Source organism: Antechinus flavipes, chromosome 3, assembly GCF_016432865.1.
Source record: "Antechinus flavipes isolate AdamAnt ecotype Samford, QLD, Australia chromosome 3, AdamAnt_v2, whole genome shotgun sequence".
Lineage (NCBI taxonomy): Eukaryota > Metazoa > Chordata > Mammalia > Dasyuromorphia > Dasyuridae > Antechinus > Antechinus flavipes.
Window position 1 is genome coordinate 204499466 of NC_067400.1, and position 23297 is coordinate 204522762.

At 34.9% G+C, this 23297-nt stretch overlaps 1 protein-coding gene across 2 annotated transcripts in view; it reads left to right on the forward strand.

Moving 5' to 3' along the window:
- The window catches only part of ACE2 (angiotensin converting enzyme 2), a 73354-nt gene that overhangs the window by 39344 nt on the left and 10713 nt on the right, over window positions 1–23297 (forward strand). For both annotated transcript variants that reach the window (XM_051984467.1, XM_051984466.1), the window contains exons 5-15: window positions 317–410; window positions 1202–1345; window positions 3514–3626; window positions 4565–4670; window positions 8346–8443; window positions 9708–9877; window positions 10284–10510; window positions 15466–15610; window positions 21637–21735; window positions 22505–22627; window positions 23034–23206. In XM_051984467.1, coding sequence (XP_051840427.1) covers window positions 317–410; window positions 1202–1345; window positions 3514–3626; window positions 4565–4670; window positions 8346–8443; window positions 9708–9877; window positions 10284–10510; window positions 15466–15610; window positions 21637–21735; window positions 22505–22627; window positions 23034–23206 — 1492 coding nt within the window. The remainder of the gene's footprint in view (window positions 1–316; window positions 411–1201; window positions 1346–3513; window positions 3627–4564; window positions 4671–8345; window positions 8444–9707; window positions 9878–10283; window positions 10511–15465; window positions 15611–21636; window positions 21736–22504; window positions 22628–23033; window positions 23207–23297) is intronic.

Here is a 23297-nt window from a genome sequence, read left to right on the forward strand (position 1 = left end):
TTTACTTTATTTTACAGATGAGGAAACTAAGTCACAGATTAAGCTGTGTGCTCAGAACCACATAGCTAGTAACTGTCTGAGGTTGGATTTGACTTCAATCCTCAACTCCAGGCCCAAAGCTCTCTACACTGTTCTGCCTAGTTGTGTATAAATAATGTGTGTGTGTGTGTGTGTGTGTGTGTGTGTTGTGTGCATGTGAGTGTATGTGTGTGTGAAGTCATTCCATTATTAGATGGAAGACCAGAATGTTAATCTTAATTATCTTGGATTGATTTTCAGTTGTGATTTTCCTAATAATGTAATATTTTGATTATAGCTGAACACAATCTTGAATACGATGAGCACTCTCTACAGCACTGGAACTGTCTGTAACCCTCAAAATCCTCAGGAATGTTTATTGCTTGAACCAGGTACTCTTTGTGTTTCTATTCATTTCCAAGTTTTCCAAGTGATAATTTATCTTGGGTTTTGAAATGCAATCATATCTTAGGGATAAATACCTATTTAATCCATCTCCATTTCCCTTCTTTATTCTTAGTGTATGTCACTCAGCTTCATGCCTCCTCACATGAGTCATCCCTCCATCTCCCCATCATACTTTCTCACAGGTTTTTGTTGTCCCCCATGCCTGCCTCATCTCCATATTTTAGAATCCCAATTTCTCCACAAAGCTTAATTCTTCAAACTCATAACTATAACTGCCACCCAATTACCTTGTATTCATTTTGCATATGCTTATATGTAAATGTATTATTTCCCCAAATAGAAAGCAAGCTTCTTGAGGACCAACACTATTTAGTTTTTGTCTTTTTATCTCCAATGCCCAGCATAATGGCTGGTTCATAGTGGTACTAAATGTTAATTGATTTCATAATATAACTTGTGACTTTTTGCAGTGTTGAATCATCTATTTAGAAGAAAAAGGACTTGTTTCTTTAAAAGTTCTATTAAGTTAGCATTGAACATCAGTATAACTAAACTTGTAGTGATTTTTTAAAAAATAATTATAACATTTTGGCCTACCTGTAAGAATCTAGAAGAATTTGTCCATTAATTTTTATTTACTTTTCAAGAACTGAAATTTCTGTTTTTCCTTCATTAATGACTTCTAGGAATATTATTTAATGCCTTAAAAGATGTTATTAACATTTAAGCTAAGTTCAGAAATACATATCCATTTTCATCTGTTTTGCGGTAATAGGTTTGGACAAAATTATGGAAGAAAGCAGTAATTATTATGAAAGGCTATGGGCTTGGGAAGGCTGGAGATCTAAAGTTGGCAAAGAAATGAGGCCATTATATGAAGAATATGTGGATTTAAAAAATGAACTGGCCAAAGGAAATGGTAAGCTTATGCTTTACTATATTTTTCACAAATTAAAATCAGGGACCTTTCCAATATCTAACCAAAGAGTAAAACAGTCACTTGTATTTAAAGTTTTCTGCTGGCTGATGATAGCTGGGGAAGATGATCTTAAAAAAAGGCTAAGACCATCACAATTGCAAATTTGCATTCTCCAATCTTTTGAGTTTTAGGAGTTGTGAAGTGAGATTAATTTGTTTTTTCATACCTGACCCTTACTTAATTAAGCATTTAGTAACTTTGAATATGTAGAGGTTCTCAGAAGACATTGGAAGTAGATTTGGATCTCAGAAAAGTATAGATTCTTTGAATTGGAAAATCCCTGTGTTCAGAGATATCAAACTTATGGCCAGTGATTGACAGAACCCTGAATAACCCCGAATCGGTTCAAAATGTAATTGGGAAATGTTTAACAAAAATAAAAATAAAATGTGACATAGATAATGTTAATTTGTGGTTTTCAAAATCAATCTGAAGTCTTCAGATATCCATTTCTATCAGATTTTGACACTGCCAGTCTTGTCCAAAATCCCTTTATTTTATAGGTGACGGAATAGTCCTGAAAAAGTTAAGTAAAGAGGGCACCTGGCCCATCTTTATTTCTCACCAGGCTGCACTCTGGATTCTTTTATCATGCTCCTCTAACTGGATATATCTCCTAGTCCACCTTTGAGCTTTCTTTTATGTGTTTCAATTAGAATGCAAATGTTTCCAAGGCAGGCACCATCTTTCTTTTTGTTTGTATTTGTATTCTCAGCACTTATCACTATGCTTTGAACAGTATAAGTGTTGGAATCCTTACTAACTGCTAACTAATTAGAGTTGATCTAATCTTACAAGAAGATGTTTTGGGCAGAACCTGAAACAAGGTACTAAGTAGAACTAATTAATACAAGGCTTGTGTTCACACCTTTACTCATTGGAGTCCACAAGTATGCTAGCTTCACAAAGTACACTTTCTAACTTCAAGGGAGTCCACACCTCCCTTGAAGCTCGTTGGGCCAGAGAGCACTATGGGAGAAAACCCATAATCCCATTCTCTCAGAAGAGTCAGATAAAAGGCCAGCGACGAGGGATCTATGGCAGAATACATTTTTCTTCTTGGCTGGCTGGTCGCAGAAGAGAGCTCAGCTGGACTCGAGAGGAGCGACTCTGGTGGCAGACGAAGGGTTTTCAGAGGATACAGCTACGAGTGGAGAGTTCAGTGGACAACCAGATTCATCTTCATCTCACACCACTGTAGTTGGTGGCTGGGCTCCCCAGAAGGAGTCAAGAGAGACATTCCATTTCTGTGTTGGTTGGAGGCTGAAGAAAGCAGAGGCAGAGGCTGAAGGACAGAACCTTTGGATTTGGAGACATCCGAAGGGCTCTAAGCCTCTAAATCGGCTGTGCTTTGAGAAGAACAAGAACTCCAACATTTGAACTCATAACATATAAGTGTTTAATAAATGCTCATTAAGTGATTGCTGATTTGCCCAAGGTCGAATCATCAGCTATCTATTCACAGAGAAAAAATCCTTTCCTTCTTTAACATATCTCTTCTCTTTTCAACCTTCTGTGCTTTAGCATTTTTTGCTCCTAAGTTCAGAAGCCTCCCTTTGCTTTGTCTTTTAGTCATATTTTTGTTTGTTTGTTTGGCATTCTATTACCTATGCTAGTTATTTCTACCATCAGTTTCAATTTTACTTTTCCTATGGCTACTGGATATCTCCACCTACATATATCAGTGATATACGCAACTTAAAATGAACTCATCTTTCCTAGATGCTAGCTTTCTTTGAAACATCACTATTTCTGTTAATATTATCATTTAAAGGTAGTTGAATGAATCAGTGGATGGAGTGCTAATCATAAAATCAAGAAGACTTGAGTTAAAATTCTACCTCAGACATTTATTAGTTCTAAGATCTTGGGCAATTCATATAAGCTCTCCTAATGGAAACTCCATCCACTGATGCAAATTAGCAATTCATCCATAACTTATAGTCAGAGAGTTGCTTGGATCACTGAGAGATTATGAATGTCAGAAGCAATATTTAAACCGAAGTCCTCTTTATCACAAGGTTAATCTTCTAAATACCATACTTCAGCTTTTCAATTTGCATTCAGTATTTCATTTGTTGAATTAATGTTTTCTTTTGCTTTCAAAGACTATGAAGACTATGGGGATTATTGGAGAGGAGATTATGAAGTTGAAGAATCAAGTGAATTTGCCTATCCTCGTTCTCAGCTGAGTCAAGATGTGGAAAAGACCTATTCCCAGGTAGCAAACAGTTCAAAGATATCATTTAATTCACTCCTGACTTGTAAAATGGGACCATATACAGAGGCTGATGGATGATTAATTAGAGCAATGTCATAATGTCCAATGGAATTCCTTTTCCTTTCCACATTTCCCAGTTTTTTTCTAAGTGTCCTCTGGCTCATAGAATTTTATAACTGGGGATCTGAGGTTATCTAGCATAATTCTTTCAGAATTTTATCAACTTCTGCAGATGAGAAAAAAGTATAGAAGTACCCACCAGTAAATAATCTCTGCTATCTTTCTCTTCTGTTCTCAAACAGCAACTGAAAAAACGAATAGCAAAGTTATTGGAACAGTCTTTTGGCCTTTTCTTCCAATGGTATTTCCTTCCCATCCCCAACCCTTACTCTTTTTATTTTTGGCCTTATATATATATATATATAAGAGAAAAAAATATATATGTATATATATGAACTTATAGGGAAGTTCCTATAAACAATTTTCAATATTTTCCTTTCCTTAACATTCTAACTCCTGGACTTCTCTCCAAATTTTCCCTTTCAGGCAGCTCACATTGTCTTGTCCAACCCCCTCTTTTTAGAAATGAGAAAATGGAATCCCAGAAGTGTTCATTGCTTGCTTAAGCTTTGCGACTAGCTCATTCTGGATTATCAAAAATAAAATTAGTCAACATCTTAAAAATTATATATTCCTTCAGAAGAGTTCTGGGTATAAATCCATAAATCTAAGCCTGGGGTGGAATGACTTGCTTTCTAAAAAATAAAGTAAAAGGAATAGAGGAAATATCTTTGGTTTCTCCACATTTCTCTGAGTGGGAGAAAAATTTTCCTTATACACTAATAGTATATGACAAAGCTCTAGTTTCTGGAATTAGAGATATGGGAGGAGAGGATGAAGTGCCGTATATTTGTTATCCTGCATATTTTTTTTTCCAGATAAAAGAGTTATATGACCAACTACATGCCTATGTGCGGAAAAGGATGATGACCATCTATGGGCCTCTAATTAGTGAAACTGGGGGTCTTCCTGCACATTTGCTAGGTAATAAAGAGCAGTCTACCATCTTTTTACTATTTATTTAAATTAATAATGTGATGTTTGTTGCTTTTGGGCACAGGGACAAACAGAGCCTTAATGAGGGAGTTGAAATTTAGAGGGACTGATTGCATTTCCTAAGCCTCTAGCATCTAATTACTGGCATAATTAATTAAAAGAGGAAGCCATTCCTCCAGAGCAGCATCCTTGTTTCCCAGAGTCTCATGTAATCCCCTTTCTCCTAAATTAAACTTTCCCCATTTAATTGGTCTTTAAAAGATAATTTGAGGGCTTTTATTCTACAGGTTTGTCCCCAACTTGGATTTTGTGAAGGCATATCGCAAAGTTACTAGTTATACATCTCAGGACTGAGATAAAAAGCTTTGATCAATTCCATGACCAAAAAGGATTTAGTACTAGAAGGAAACCACAATTCAAAATGCATCCCCCACAAAATACCCCTTTCTCAGAGGAAGCCAATAGAAATAGTTTTGTTCTGTATCTGGAACCCTTGGATCAAAGCCTCTCATCAATCAGCCAATCCTTAAGTATTTTTTTATGGCAAGCCAGACATTAAGTAAAGAACTAGAGATGCCAAAATGAAATAGACCTCAAAGACCTTACATTCAATGGGAGTGAGCCAATCTAGAGATTTTTTGCACTTTTGACACCCATCCCCTCACCTACTAAAGTTAAAAAAGAAACAACTCTCTTGCATCCCTTAAGCCCTTAGTTCACGATGTTGCAAAAAAGAAAGTTTGATTAAATGAATAAGAGCTACAAAAGCTAGAAGCCTTGACTTAGGCAACCCTGTTCCAACTCTGTAAGACTCAAGTCTGAGAATTCCTATAGTTAAGGAATGATCAGAAGCTCCCGCCATCAATTTACAATTCAAGCTTCAGGTGTTGTTCTCTGCTGCCCTCTTCTGTCATTTTTCAGTCCTGTCCTCCATGACCTCATTTGTGGTCAGAAATACTGGAGTGATTTACCATTTCCTTCTCCACATCATCTTATAGATGAGGAACTGAGGCAAACAGGATTAAATGATTTGTTCAGGGTCTCACAGCTAGAAAGTCAGGGACTTCATCTTGAATTCAAATCTGGCTTCAAACATTTACTAGGTAGCTAAAGTGAGATACCCAGCAAGAGAGGCTTGTTTCTTTCAATACAGTTGCAAGGTGAAAGGAACACCCTGTTCCTTCCCCCTCCTTCTAAAACCCCATCAACATAGGAGTTTTCTGTTCTTACAAGCAAAGAATAGATCAAAATCTTCCAAAGTTCTAGTTGTCTGGCTGGAGGTACAGCCAGATTGAGAACTATTCAATAATTAAACTTATTCTCCCTATTTCCCTGCTCAGTATAAACACAATATTACTCATCACAATCTTCTGTTAATATTAGTTTCATGAGAATCCTCATCACCAACCTTGAGTTCAGTTACCAGAATCCTACTGCTTCTAATACAAAGGATGGGTGCTCTCTTCCACTCAAGGGAATGCTTTTTTTTTTTTTTTTTTTTTGGTCCAGAAACTATCTGTTATGCCTCATTTTAAGCACTTGGGTGAGAATTATTCAAAATGTCTAAGGCTGTCAGTAGTATCCAATTATTAGCCCTATTCTGAGTATTGGTTCCCCAGGCATAAATACCCATAGACTGCTCTATCAGTTCAAAGAGTAGATGAGACTATGTTCCAGAATTCACTGTACTATATTATTGACCTTCATCCTGTCATTTAATTCAGGCATGGAAGAAGTTGGGGGGGGGATGGAATATGCAGAGGTGGGAGACTTAGGAGCAGCAGGAATATTTCCTTTTCAGTAATCCTGTTCTCTGTTGGAAGAGGAATTGGCCCTTCCCTCTTGATGTTTACAATCTAAGGCAGAGAAGAGTTATTCAGTATGGAATAGTAGAAATAACTTGGGTTGTAGTTAGGAGATATGAGTTTAAATTCTAGTTTTCAGACACATAATATTGTAAGTGTGGACAAGCCACTTCACCTTAAAAGCATTTCTTCATAATCTAAAATGGTGATGATGATAATAGTTAACAGTATTATCTAAATATGGTTCAGTGGTTTTAAGCTCAGAAAGAGATTACTGGGGACTTAGAAAACTATAGTTAACATTATCTTGTGTTAAACAGAATTTTTATTGATTTTGTTAAACAATTTCCAAATACATTTTAATCTGGTTTGCTCTACTGTCCACTCAGTAAGTTTTGCAGTTTGTAAATAGTTGTCTTGAAAATCAGGAAGACCTGGGTTCAAATAGTGAACCAGTGAATAAATTCATTTATCCAAGCAAATAGGAAACAGAAATTAGTTACATAAATTAGAATACAATAGAAATATACTTAGTTAATGAACATCTCCTGTGGGAATGAGAGACAGACAGTTAGACAGAGGTCCCATTTTCCAGGGAGAAATTCCCCTGAAGTCTCTAGGGATGCATGCTAAAAATCAGGAACAAGTTGATGTGTTATTTCCCCTACACACCAGCAAAAGGATCTCTTTTTTTCCTACTAAAGAGAATCTTATCTGAAACCATATATATATATATATATATCTTAGAAGCAGTAATGAAAAATGCCTCTATCTCCAAAGCTTTCTTGTTATCTTTATCCCTCATGAAGGCAAAAGAGTTTCTTACCAGCATTCTAGTGCAAAATCCTCCAAGCTATGTTGTGAAACTTGAGTTCTTATTTGGTATCATTAATAATTATGAGCCAGTAGTTTTTCAGTACACCAGTCTGCAATTTTGTAGGCCTAAGCACTTTCTCCATTGATACTGATTACTTTGGGGAGGGAGTAGAATGTGACAAAGAATAGTTTTTCAGTACACCAGTCTGCAATTTTGTAGGCCTAAGCACTTTCTCCATTGATACTGATTACTTTGGGGAGGGAGTAGAATGTGACAAAGAAGATGGTCATTCAGATTTTCTTTGGCTTAAAAAAATCAATACCCTGAAGTCAACCTCTTCATGAGCCTTTCAGGATTTAGCTGAACTAGTCTTGGACAACAACCATACAGTACAATAGTGGGCTATATATTATTGTCTACTATGTGCAAAGAACTACACATAGAAAGTAAAAGAAAGAAAGAAATATTCCTCTTAAAAAAGACTTCATTTAATGAGTTTTGTTTGGTCAAGGGATGATGGAACAGTAGAAGCTCTGAGTAAAAATCTTTCTCCCCATAACATAAATTGCATTGGGTTGAAATGGGCCTAATAGTTAATTGGAAACCTGAACAGATTCATTCCCCTATTTCCATATAATTTTGGTTGTTTTAAATTTATTTTAACTGTTTTGATGGTTTTATGGATAGCAGAAAAAAAATATAAAGAAAGAATAAAGAGTAATAAAGGTGAATGGACAGGTGAAGAAAGTAGAAAAAAAAAAATTTTTTTTTTCCTGAGGCAATTGGGGTTAAGTGACTTTCCCAGAGTCACACAACTAGGAAGTGTTAAGTGTCTCAGACCAGATTTGAACTCAGGTCGACCTGAATTCAGGACTGGTGCTCTATCCACTACGTCACCTAGCTGCCCCAAAAGTGAAATTTTTAAAAGCCATAACAAGGCCTAGAATGTCATGAACCCTTTCACTTCAAACATTACTTAGAAATGGTGATTATTTTCTCTTGCCTTTCTTATATGCTTTGTTGGGTTTTTCTTTATTACAGGTGACATGTGGGGCAGATTCTGGACAAATCTATATTCATTGACAGTGCCCTATTCAGAAAAACCAAACATTGATGTGACTCAAGCCATGAAGGATCAGGTAGCTTGAACACAATTTTTGCAAATTTTTTAGCTTCATCTTTTTTTTTTTTTTTTATCCTCTCCTACCTGTCTTATTCTAGTCATTGATATGCAAAGCTGTACAAAAATGTGTAGAGATTTCTAAAACCAAGTTTTCCCTGATGTAGCATTTTTCCTTTGGAAAATTAGGGTGATAGTATTGATATTTTGGCTCTCAGAATCACTGATCTTGAGGATGAGATAGTATTGACTTGCCTTTCAGAATCATTGGCCTTGAGGGCCTTGAAAAATAGGTACAGTATTGATCCTTGTTTCACGTCATTCAATTTCAGTTTTCCTCATATTTTCCAAAGAAGATAGTTTCAACTGATTGTTTGACATTGATATTATCAGAGGTTAATAATTGTGTAACAGTCATTAGTAGGGTAGAAAATGAGACTACCACTTGGACAATTTTAGATAGTTATTAATGTCTAATTTATATGAACTTAAAGCCAGGAAACTTGTCTTTGGAGTGAATAGCTCCATCTGCACAATCATTTATTATAGGTTGATTATATAGCAAACAGTAATAGTGAAGGTGATATGGGACCATCTAAGGAGAATATCAAATTAGTAGTCCTTTGAGATATTAGCGATTTTTAATCCTAATCATTATTTAAGAATAGTGACTAGATCTATAATTTAATTCATTTTGGAAAATCCCAGATAAAAAATATTCCCCCTATTAATTGAGATCAGCACTTCTGCATCTTGTATATAGTCTGTAGTCTTAGTGCTCTTGACACTGAGAGGTTTATTGACTTGACAAAGGTCAAAAAGCCAATATGTATCAGAGGTGGGGCTTGATCTTTGTAGTTTCAAGGTCAGCTCTTTATCTACTGTGTCATAGTCACTTTACTATTATCTACTTAGCATAATCCTCACCCAGAGAGAGGACAATGGGAAAAAACAAAGCAAAATATGAGAATATAACTTTTCTTTGTGACTTAAGGTTACTCTTAGATATTTATTCAGATCAATGATCACTCTACAGTAGACAAAGCCCATTACTGTGACTTCAAATCCTATAGACAGAGTTATCAAAATTGATAGAGCCCAGCTGTGGTTTCTCTCTACCCCATCCTACTCCCTCCCCAAAGTTCCAAAGTCTATATTATCCCACATGCCACAAGATCAGGTAAAGCCTCAGGTACCCTCATATCCCCCTTTAAACCATAGGTGGCTTTAGCAACTTTTTCTAAACTCTCTATATACTAACTTTATGTTCTTAAACCTTTTAGAATTGGAATGCAAAAAGGATATTTGAGGAAGCTGAGAAATTCTTTATATCTGTTGGCCTCTTTAACATGACCGAGGGTTTCTGGAAGAATTCAATGCTCACGGAGCCTAGCGATGGCAGAAAAGTGGTTTGCCATCCTACAGCTTGGGATTTGGGAAAAGGGGATTTCAGGTATTGGTATTTATTGCTCATATTTTTTCAAAGCTTTTAGTTGGGAGAATGAGTCTAGTTTTATCAGCCCACTGGTTGAGAGAATGGTGGAAAGACGTAATATTCTTTGGAGGCAGAGAAAGTAAGTATGTATAGGCTTGGAGTCATAAGTTGTATCTTATGACATAATAGTATTTTACTTTATTTATGTATGACTGTTGAGCCCATCCCCAATTGATGGGTATCTGATTTGTTTCTATTTCTTTGCTATACAAAAACCGCTGCTATAAATACTTTGATATATATAGGAACTTTGTATTTTTGAAGTTCTTAGAAGTATATGGCTAAGCAATGAAATCTCTAGATTAGATGGTATAGACATTGTGTGACTAATTAAAATTTTTTTTTATTCTTCATTAAATTATAGGATTAAGATGTGCACAAAAGTGACAATGGATGACTTTCTAACTGCTCATCATGAAATGGGTCACATCCAGTATGACATGGCTTATGCTTTGCAACCTTTTCTGCTGAGAAATGGGGCCAATGAAGGGTTCCATGAGGCAGTTGGAGAAATCATGTCCCTCTCAGCAGCCACCCCTACACATTTACAAGCCCTTGGTCTCTTACCACCGACTTTTCAGGAGGATTATGGTAAATTTTCACTTTTTTTTTTTTTTTTTTTTTTGCTTCTTCCCAGTGATGGGGAGAACCCTGTATCCAAGACAACAATATAAAACATCTATAACGACTCATCTGCTAGAGTTCAAAAGAAAGAGGTTTTAAAATGGATATAATGACATTTTTCTTGGAAAGACTTTCATTGTTTTTAAAATGTCTTCCTTTTCTTTTCCTGATATTGTAACTCTTGTCCCCAAATAACAAAAGAAATAATGGAATAATTCCATCAAGTTAGGCTACAAGAGACCTCAGATATCATCTAGTTAAAGAATTCATATAGCTGGAAGGTAACATTAGAGGTTACCTCATCTAACTTCTCATATTATAGATAAGAAAACTGAGACCTTGAGATGTGATTTGCCTATGATCATACAGTTAGCTAGTGGTAGAGCCCAGAGTAGATTATTTTTAAATTTATGTAAGCAGGTTTTGAGTACACTGCACTGACTGCAGGCAGGAGGAGGTTTCTTGAATCTAGCTGTATAGACTTCTGGGAACTGTAGTTCTGATGGATAGCATAAGTCTCCTGGCTGGGAAAGGAAGGACAATGTTCAAAGAAGAAGAAAGGTTTGGGCAGGAAGTTTAATTTCAGTTTCATTGAAGAAAAATGGGTACATGGGATGCAGTTCTATGTTTGGGAGACTGCCCCTCTTTTTCTCTCCCTCTGTCTGTCTCTCTCTTCTCAATTGCACCACCTAGCTGCCCCAACTTTAACTATTACGGGAACAAACTTTAGTTCTGTTAGTGAGTGCTGTGCTAAGGAAGCCAGTATTTTGATTAGGAAGCCACTTTTGATTATGATGGAGGGAATGGGTTAGTTTCCTTAGATGCCTTCTACTATTAATCCCTTACCTGGATCAACCATCCCACTTAGCCTCTGTTTGCCTTAGTCTCCTCAACTTGAAAATGGGGTTAATAATAGCACCTACTTCCCCAGGGTTGTTGTGAAGATTAAATAAGGTAATATTTGAAAAGTGCTTAAAGCTAGGTGGTGCAGTGAATGGAGCACCAGACCTGAAGTCAGGAGGACTTGAATTCAAATCTGGCCTCCGACCCATAACCCTGTGTGACCTGGGGCAAGTCACTTAACTCCAATTGCCTCAGCAAAAAAAAAAAAGAAGAAGAAGAAGAAGAAGAAGAAGAAGAAGAAGAAAAGTGCTTAATATTCAGAAAGTTCACAAGGGGCACCTGAAGATGCAATTATAGTTTGATTAGCATAATTCTTTAATGGAGACTGCAAAAGACAAACAAAATAACAACAAGCAAACAAAGAAATACACTTCCAAATATTCCAAGCACATATATATCCCCTTGGTGGTGGGCTAATAATGATAATTTCAGATACTCCTATGAAATGTGTCAATGGAAAAAGAGTAATGAGTAATCATACTCTTAAACAAGTTTTACTGTCATTTCATTGATGCTATTCCAGCATCTGACCATTTATTATCAACCTTAGAAACAATGATTTATTTTAATCCTACTTGACATTTAAATAATTCTTCTTTCACATATATTCTCATTTGATCCTCATAGCAGCTCTTGTGAGATTTTGTTTTGTTTTGTTACTTTTTTTTAGATAATATGCAAAATGAAGCTTAACAAGAAGCAGTATGATTTAATAAGCAGAATGATTTAGTAGTAGTAGCAGTAATATCTAACATTTTTATAGCAACTTTGCAAGTGTTTTTCATACATTGTAAAATAATGAGAGTATTATTAGATTTGTAGTCAGAGAATGCTTGGCTCTTTGATTTACTGTCTGCATGATTTTAGGTTGTATATTGAACCTCTATGGCTACGGTTTTCTCAACAGTAAATTAAAGATTTGAACTTCATGGATTTCAATCTTCTTCCAGGTATAAATCCTATAGTTAGTGTATAGTTTATAGTTAGTAAGAGAGAGAGGAAGATTTGAGATTCAAGCAAAGAAAGACCTTTTTTCTCTTTGTGACATTGCCCCTTTTCCACTATATTTGAGATCTTTGATTCTTGCAGATATTGTGAATAATAATACATTTCACTAAAATAGGGAAGAGAGCATTATCTAGTAATTAAATCATTCATCTGGGAGCCAGAAAACTCCACTTTCATCCCTTGGGAGGTGAGAGGTGCTATACTACATGATATTAGTTAGTCAAGCCATGTGACAATGAGGGAATAGGGATAATATATACAGGGGTGTTTTAAGATGAAAGCATTTGGGACCTGTTACCAGAAAGAGGCTTAATAGAAATGAAAGTCAGCCCAAGAACATTGAACACAGTAACAACAATATTATGTGACAATCAATTGTGATGGACTTGGCTCTTTTCAACAATACAGTGATTAAAGGAAATTCCAATAAACTTGTGATTGGAGAGAGCCATTTCTATCCAGAAAGAAGACTATGAGAACTGAATATGGATCAAAGCATAGAATTTTCACCTTTTTGTTGTTTGTTTTCTTGTTTTTTTTTTTTCCTTTCTTCTGTTTTTTTTCCCCTTTTGATCTGATTTTTCTTGCATAGCATGATGAATATGGAAATATCTTTAGAACAATTGCACATGGTTTAACTTATCTTGGATGGGAGAGGGTGGAAAGAGGAAGAAAAATTTCCAACACAAGGTTTTGCAAAAATGAATGTTCAAAACTATCTTTGCATGTATTTGGAAAAATAAAATACTATTTCAAATTTTTTTTATTAAAAAAAAAAGAAATTAAGGTCAGTCCTTGATTGTTCAGGGAGTGATTGTCTAAGTAGGCTAAGAAAAGAGGTTATTCAAAAGATCTCTAAGAGTCCTATAAGACCTACAATGCTATGATTGACTTTTTTTTTTTTATTATTATAGCTTTTTATTGCTAGAACATATGCATGGGTAATTTTTCAACATTGACCCTTGCAATCACTTCTTTTCCAACTTTTCCTTTCCTTCCTTCCAGCCTCTCCCCAGATGGCAGGCAGTCTCATACATGTTAAACATGTTAAAGTATATCTTAAATACAATATATGTGTACATATTTATATAGTTCTCTTGCTGCACAAGAAAAATCAGATTTAGAAAGGTAAAAATAACCTGGGAGGAAAAATAAAAATGCAAGCAGTTCTCATTCATTTTCCAGTGTTCTTTTGCTGGGTGTAGCTGGTTCTGTTCATCACTGATCAATTGGAACTGAATTGGATCCTTTCATTGTTGAAGATATCCACTTCCATCAGAATTGATCATCATATGGACAGAAGCAGCTATACCCAAAGAAAGAACACTGAGAAATAAATATAAACTGCTTGCATTTTTGTTTTTCTTCCCAGGTTATTTATACCTTCTGAATTCAATTCTCCCTGTGCAACAAGAAAACTGTTCGAGGGGAAAAATCGGAACAGAAGTGAATGAAAGGGATAATGCTGTAAAAAATTACCCTGGCATGGGTTCATCAATAAAAAGTTATTAAAAAAAAAAGAATTGATCATCATATAGTATTGTTGTTGCCGTGTATAATGATCTCCTGGTTCTTCTCATTTCACTTAGCATCAGTTCATGTAAGTCTCTCCAGGCCTCTCTGAAATCATCCTGGTGGTCATTTCTTACAGAACAATAATATTACCCAGCCATTCTCTAATTGATGGGCATCCATTCATTTTCCAGTTTCTGGCCACTACAAAGAAGGCTGCCACAAGCATTTTTGCACATACAGATCCCTTTCCCTTCTTTAATATTTCTTTGGGGTATAAGCCCAATAATAACACTGCTGGATCAAAAGGTATGCACAGTTTGATAACTTTTTGAGCATAATTCCACACTGCTCTCCAGAATGGTTGGATCTAACAATGCATCAGTGTTCCAGTTTTCCCACTTCTCCTCCAACAATAGTCATTGTCTTTTCCTGTATGACTGACTTAGTAATAAAATAGTTTTTATTACTAGTTGGCTCAGTGGATAAAGAGCTGAGCTTGGATTAAGGAAAAACTGAGTTTAAATCTAGCCTTAGATATTTACTAGTTTTGTGACCCTGAGCAAGTCACTTAATAGCATTTACCTTCCAGAGTTGTGAAGATCAAATGATATAATATTAGGAAAGGACTTAGGACAATGCCTATTACATAGTAGGTGCTTAATAAACATTTTCTTCTTTCTTTTCTTACTGGTACCTCCACTGGAGAATTTAAAAAAGATCAGGATAATATTCACTTTGTTGTTGCTTACTCATTCCATTTTGTCAGATTCTTTGTGACCCCATGGACCACAGCATGCCAAGTTCTTCTATCTTTCACTATTTTCTGAAATCTGTACAAGCTCATTACATCTATTACACTATCCTTTGTTGTCCCCTTTTCTTTTATTTTCAGTTTTTCTTTTTGTTATCTTATTAGTGGATAAAGTGTCTAAGCTTCTGCTTCAGTATTTGACTTTCCAGGGAGTAACCTGAATTATTTTCTAAGTATTGATGATTGATTTGACCTTGCTGGCTAAGATACTCTCAACAGTTCTTCAGCTGCACAATTTAAAATTTTTATTAGTTCTGGTGAAAAATGGAGTGGGAGAGAGGGTAGAAACTAATTATATTAATTATATAATCAAATTGGGCCTAACTTCTATATCAGAGATAATAAAGAATTGGTTGTATTACTTTACATAAGATATTTTATCATCCAATAGAAAGAAAAGTTTGTGTTGAAGAGTAATTAGTATTTGTGGTAGAAGATATTTTTAGTTCAAAGCATAAGTTGATACCCTCACCTTACTATCTATTATTTTTTATTTTATTTTATTTTATAATAATTTTATATTGACAGAATCCATGCCAGGGTAATTTTTTTACAACATTATCCCTTGCGCTCGCTTCTGTTCCGATTTTTCCCCTCCCTCCCTCCACCCCCTCCCCTAGATGGCAAGCAGTCCTATATATCTTACTATCTATTATTAATTTTTTTTTGTTATTTTAACTTTCAGAAACAGAAATAAATTTCCTGTTCAAGCAAGCCCTCACCATTGTTGGAACAATGCCTTTTACTTACATGCTAGAGAAATGGAGATGGATGGTTTTCAAGGGTGAAATTCCCAAAGAGAAATGGATGAAAAAGTGGTGGGAGATGAAGTAAGTTAACAAGTATTTCCTGAGCCTTTGCTGTGAGATGAAGCATTATGTTAGTGGCTTATATAGAGAAATATAAGAAAAAGATACCCGTCTTCAGAGACAGACACAATCTTGCTAGAGAGATAGAAATTTTTGGACTTTGTTGAATCCATGGGCAACAACTCCATAGATACAGATCAATTGCCATAGTTGACAATCTTCTCATTCAGTATTATTAATTCCTGTGCGTGTTTTCTCATAAATCCAACACAGAGGTTCTATCCAAGTACTGTGAGAAGCCTTTCTGGGGTTATTTTTACATCTCTTTGGCATCAATATGCCACTTTTACTGACCATCTTTTATCCCATTCTTAAAGTAAGACATATACATGTTGAAAAAAATATATATATAATACATATATTATAATATGTAATAGCATGTAAGTGCCCAGGAGTGATATAGGAATTTAAGAGAGAGAGAGAAAAAGATAAAGGAAGAGAGAGAAGGGGCGGGGAGAGAGAGAGAGAGAGAGAGACCAAGATAGAGAGAGAGACATACAGACAGAGAGAGTGCCAGAGAAGAACACCAGTTCAAAAGTGAAAAATTAATTTACATTAGTCCAGATAAACTCAATGGATTCTTTTTCCTGATAGAATTAAGGATGCGATTTGGTGTCAGAGAGATCAGCACGGGCAATCTTATTTATGAGATTCTCATCTACAATTTGTCTCTTAAATGTATTTTCATTTAAAGGAAGCAATTTGATTGAATCTATTATTTCCTAAATTGCCAGTGCTGAGAAGGATAGATTTGAAGGCAAAGATTAAGAATTCAAATCTCATTTTTGCCACTTAGACACTTTGAGGCAAGTTGCTTCCCTCCTGAAGTTTCGTTTTCCTCGTCTTTTTTTTTTTTTTTTAAAGATTGAATTAAATTACCTCAAAGGAACTTTTAGCTTTAAATCTATGATGCTGTTTTTAAGACGATAATTCATCTCTAAGAGCATATAATCTCATTGGGGGAGAGTAGATTAAACAGTTGAACAATGCTTGTGCTGTTGACAACTAGAGAATATTCTGCTAGTTCCTATTCAAAATTATCAAACATTATAACTTATGGTATTTGTGATATTAAAAAAATGCCATGTCAGTCTTAATTTTCTAGCTGTCCTTATCATCTTATTTTTATGTTTTCTAGCAGAAGAAAAAAAGTTTTCAATCTAATAAGAATGAAAAGTACATTTGATTTTAATATAGGATAAAATAAATATTTTTATTTTTACTGCTATTTTTTTCCTCTGATGAGGCACCAAATTAAAGTTACATGGATCCAGCATTGATAGAAGATTCTGAAAGTAGCAAAGAAATAGCAAATGTCATAAAAGCCTAAAAGTGTTGAGTTAATTTTAATGTTAAGTTTTAATGAAGGAAAGTCTATTGATGTGCTGTTGAATGTGGTGAAGCAGCCTTATTTATCTAAATAAGAATGATATAATTAAAGTGTAATGAAGACATCGATTGTGATTTGTTCTATTTAGCCTGAGGTGAGAGACTAGTCAAGTATCATCAGAAAAAAACTAACAATTCTGAGAAAGACTTATTTCTAAATCTTGTTAATTTTATTCGATGTGATTCTATAGTGACAATTTCCTTGAGTAATCACCTCTAAAATTATTTAATTTTGGTCTTAACTTGATATTGTGCAACAAATGATTAGTCTCTAATGAGAAAAATGGTTTCAAAAATTGCTGATGACAATTGTATAAATACTATAGTCAAATATTCACATTGGGGCCCTTTTTTGGTAATGACAAACTTAGTCCAGTTGAATATTTTTGTTCAGATACTATAACACTTGATGCTCAGTCTATTTGTAAATCAATAAATGTCATCCTTAGCTTTCTCATATTGGCTTTTTACCAATTATACCTTTTTAAGTCATCATTCTCTTTGACTTTGACACTATCAATCACTCTTCCTTTTTTGCTATTCTTTTTTCTAGGTTTTCAGGACACTTTTCCCCGGTTTTCCTCCTACCTATCTGACCACTCTTTCTGCATCTCTTTTGCTGGATTCTGATCCAGATTAGGCCCTCTAATACAAGGGTCCCCAAACTTTTTAAATAGGGGGCCAGTTCACTGTCCTTCAGACTGTTGGAGGGCCAAACTATAGTGAAATCAAAAACTTTGTTTTGTGGACCTTTACATAAAGAAACTTCATAGTCCTGGGTGAGGGGGATAAACGTCCTCAGCTGCCGCATCTGGCCTTTGGGCCGTAGTTTGAGGACCCTTGCAATAGGACTAACAGGTGTCCCTATATTCTCTCTCTATTCTATTTCACTTGGCCATCTCATCAGCTGCCATGGATTTAGTTACTATCTATATCGTAAATTTTCCTGTCTTATCTTAATCTTTCTTTTGACCTCCAATTTCACATCTCCAACTGCCTCTCAGACATGTCAAACTGGATGTCCAATAGCTATCTAAAATTCACCATGTTTAAACAGAGCTCATTTTCCTTCCTAAATCCTTCCCTCATCCTTACTTCCCTATTACTGTAGAGGGCAACAACATCCTCCCAATCCCTCAGATCCATAACCCAGAAGTTATGGTTGACTTCTCACTCTCTTACCACTACCATCACTTAAGCTGTTGCCAGGATGTGTCAATTTTACCTCTGCAAACTCAATTTGATTTTTTTTTTTTTAGTGTCATGTAAACTCATTTTACTTTTATGAAAGACAGTCTTGTGTAAAATGCAGTAATGGGTTAAATTTCACAAGAAATAGGGATCCAAGTGAAGTCTTGAAGTTACTATTAGTAGAACGATCCCTGCTGTAAAGCAAAACTATCTTTTTTTCTTTTTCTTTTTTTTTCTTTTTTTTTTTTTAGCTTTTCAAAAGATTATTGAATCAATTCATCTCACTGATGCTAAAAGAAATTCTGAGACCTTGTCCATGACCTAAATTCATTCTTCAAACTTCATTCCCAACTTATTTGTAATAAGACAGAGATAAAAATTGTTAAGTCATTTCAGTCATGTTTTCTTGGCAAACATATTAGATGCTATTTCTTTTTCTAGATCATTTTACAGGGGAGGAAACTGAGGCAAACAGGCTTAAGTGACTTGCCCAAAGTCACACAGCTAGTCCATACCCGAGAATTTGCACTCAAGAAGAGTCTGTTTGGACTCAAAAGAGTCAGTTTTCCTAACTCCTCCCTTAGTGCTTTATCTACTATGTTGCCTAACTACTCCACAGAGAGCTGAAAAGCTTAAAACAATCTTTTAAAAAATTTATTTTATTTTATTATTATTATTATTTGTTGAGGCAATTGGGGTAAAGTGACTTGCCCAGGGTCACATAGCTAGGAAGTGTTGTATCTGAAACCAGATTTGAACTCTGTCCTCTTAATTTCAAATCTTTTTGTTTTGAGAAGTAACCCAGAATAATCTGTTTTTTAAAAAGGCTGCTGATGAACCTGATCCCACTACTATTGGGTGTGGGAGATTTGGCTTATTCTCCTTCCTACCAGTGTTGATTTATCCCTCCTTAGACATCTTGGAGGTTCATCATATAAATGCCAGATTTCTGGGATACTGAATTGGGATAGTCCACTTAAACTCAGAACTCTGGAACTTGAGAGATTTATCAGAATCAACTTGCCTAGATAACTGAGGTAATAGACATATATCAACAATCATTACTTTTTTTGCAGCCTTGGACAAGGTAGATGGTACAGTAGGTAAAAGTATTGGATCTGAACTGTTTGCCTTGGTTTCCTTATGTAAAATGAGCTGAAGAAGAAAATGGCAAACCACTCCAATATTTCTGCCAAGAAAACTCCAAATGGGATCATGAAGGATTGGATGTGACTACTATATATATATATATATATATATATATATATATATATATATATATATAAAACTACTACTTTTAGGGCTTTTTCTCCCTATTTTCAATGACAGTGAAAAAATGGAGAATGATAATTCAAATCCTGCCTCTTTGTAATTGAGGCAAAAATTCAGTTTCCTGGAAATATTTGATTGATAAGATAACTTATTTTATGAGAACTGTGGATAGATAGATAGAATTCAGGAAAATTTGGGAAAAGAACTACCCTTTTCTTGGGACTATCCTCAGTATGAATCTCTTTAAGACAGCTTAAAAATCAATAAATCTTACAGTATCTCCTTTATTTGCCATTGTTTACTCTTTCTTTTGCTCCTTACTTTCTTTTACATGCAAAAATTTGAGAATATCTTTTCTGTTGGATATTGATGTATCTTCTTTTATACAAATTGTTTAGAGCATGACCCAGTCAATTAACAAACTAACTTGAATGATTGATTCAAGGAGGTATATAGGCCTTGTTCTTATCCACTTCTGATTAATTCAATCAAAAAAAGTTAACAAGTCACCAGAATTAAATGGGGGTGGTTTCAACCCTACATTTACACTGATAGCAAATTTGAATTTCAAACATATTTTGATATGATACAAAAGAGGAGATGGAAAGAATTTCTTCATTTTATTCACTCCTAAAATCTGTGACTGACACTCACCTGAGGAATTGGAGAGAATTATATTTACTCATTCCTGAGCTAGGTGTGGTAAGGGTACAGCTTAGGTGGCCTAGTGTAAAGTGCTTGACTTAGAGTCAGGATAACTCATCATTCTGAGTTTGAAGCTGGCTTTTTAGACACTTAATAGCTCTGTGACTCTGAGCAAGTTATTTAACCCTGCTTGTTTATAAAATGACCTGCAGAAGGAAAAGGCAAACCAGTCCAGTTTGCCAAGCAAACCCCAAGTAGTTTCACAAAGATGTGAACACAATTGAAATAACTAAACCACAATAAATTTAATGACTCTTGACTCTAACCCACATTTTTAACAAAAATTTAGTAAAATTGTGATTGCAGTGGGAAAAGAACTGAGCTTGGATGTTAGCGAGAATGATATGAAAATCAGGAAAAATAAATTTGGAAGCTTAGGCTGATTGTTTCAGGGTTATGGCAGATGTGCTCCTAAATATTATACTACAAATGCCACCAGAAATTGGCTTGATTTGAGCTTCACAAGTCCATATGCAATATTGCAAATAGCAAGCTGTTTATGTGAAAAATCTATTCAAAATTATTATATGTAAAAAAGCAAACTAAGTAGGCTAATATCCCAACAATACCTTGACTTACTCATGATTTGGTCTATTGAATACAAATTTGGCTTTATCAATTAATTATAGTGATGTGGCCAGAACATCTAATAAGTGTCTCATTTTCTAGGATAGGAAGTTAAGAAACTCCTATCTCTTGTGGTCAATTTGGTCTATTAGCTCATTAAATGGGTAAAGACAAATATCACCAAAATTAATTGAATCTTTGTAAATGTCTGGTACAAAGTATTAAGTACTACAGCAAAAACTTGTTCTAAGTTTAATTTTTTAACACTTGATTTTTAAAGTGTTTAAGTTAAGTTAAATTAAAATTTAATTGTTCAATAAAAAAAGCTAAGTTTTAGTTAGGTGAATAAAAAGAACACCCTTTCCTTGGTCCGTAGTCTAATGAAATGCTTGAGACATTGAGAATTGACTTATCTGGGTACCACACAGTATATGTTAGAAGAAGGTCTTGAACTTGGGTTCTTCTGACATGAGGGCAACCCATGATGTCTTGCTGACTCACTTTGATTCTTTATAGTCGGCAAAATATGGCCCCAGAAACCAGATCCATCCTGCTACCTGTTTTTGTGTGATCTAAGAGAAAAGAATAGTTTTTATATTTTTAAATAAAGGTTTTATTGGATTTTAAAATGTAAAAACCATTCTTAGCTTGAAGGTAGTATAAAAAGAATTTAACCCATGATCTATATAACTTGTCAAACTCTTTGTCTTATGCCAACATCAACATCATCACCATCTTTGTCATTATTATCAATACCATTGTGGCTTATCAGGCAATATTCATTGTCCTAGATAGCTATTTATTTTGCCTTCTGATGAAGAAAATGTTCTCACTCTAAAATTCCCTTCTTTTTTTCTCCCAAGGCGTGAGATAGTTGGTGTAGTGGAACCCCTACCCCATGATGAAACCTACTGTGACCCTGCTGCTCTCTTTCATGTTGCTAATGATTATTCTTTCATCAGGTAATGTCTTTATTCTCATAGCTTTATGTGTTGCTTCTGTAGACAATTGACTATAATGCGGCAGATAACCTTTGACAGTCTGATTAAACTGAGAGATCTCTTCTCAGAATTTTTTTTTTTAATGCAAACAATAGAATATACAGAATTATAAAGAAAAAACCAATTATATTGAAATAAAAATGTATTTTTTTTCCATCCAAGTTCACTGGATTCCAGGTTAACAACTCCTGATCTTGTTTAACCTCCTCATTTTATTTTAAAAAATTTTAAAACATTTTTTTGAGTTACATATAAAACAATTCTTTCATTTGTTTTTAAAACTTTTGATATTCAAGAAGGATCCTCTCTTTTCTTCCCTGTTCACCCCCTTCAATTGAGAAGGCATATGTGAAGTTATGCAAAATATTTCCATAAAAGTCATGTTGCAAAAGAAAATGTTATCCATGTACAAACAAGCATATATAGGACATTGGAGAACAGAGGGAAGATCCTAGAATTAAGGGAGATAAAAGTTAAGATTTTAGCTGAGCCTTGAAGAAAGCCAGGAGGCAGAGATCAGGAGGAAGAGCATCCCAGACAGTCACTGGAAATGTCCAGAGTCAGAAGATGGAGTATCTTAAATGTGAAGAAGAACCAAAAAAATCACTGTCATTGGATTTCAGAGTATGGTATGAGGAAGGAGAATGTAAGGTATAATTTAAACTTCCATGTCCTATTGTGATGGTCCTCAAGTAATTAACTTTGAGATTGTTGTTTGTTTCTTGTATAGATATTATACAAGGACTATTTATCAGTTCCAGTTCCATGAAGCTCTTTGTAGAATCGCTCAGCCATCAACTATTCTTCATAAGTGTGACATTACCAACTCAACTGAAGCTGGGAACAAGTTGCTGTAAGAAATTGTTTCCTTTTGTCCATTTATGCATTCTCTGATATGACTCGTTTTTATGTGTAGCTTTTCATTTGATCATCTTTCTGAAAAAGGAAGGAAAAAAGAACCCATCTTTTTTCAATTATTTATGGTATAGATGTTCAGTTTTTAAAGAGGTAAGAGTGGATGGTTGGATCTCACTGGGAGAAGATACTCTTTGGTATCACAACTCCAAGGCTTTGATTGCAATATATAAAAGGAACACAGACATGGGATAGATATGGATAGGAGAAAACTCCCAAATCAAAGGACCTTGTTTATTTAACAGCCTAAGAAGGAAATTTAATTTAGGATTGTTCATTTGGCTGCAGAAGTAGAATCTCCCAAATGGCTCTAAACATCTTTCCAATTTTCTTTTTGTGTACAGTGCTATGCTGAACCTGGGAAAATCAGAACCTTGGACAAAAGCATTAGAAAATGTTGTAGGAAAGAAGACAATGGATGCAGGACCATTGCTCACATACTTTAATCCCTTATTAACATGGCTGAAAGAACAAAACAGAGGTACTTCTGTGGGTTGGAATCCTGCCTGGAGTCCTTGTAAGTACTAGATAAATCATTTCAGAGCATAAGTTCTTCTATTTTCTACTGTCTCCTATCAGTAATTCCATATACATAATATAATACCTTC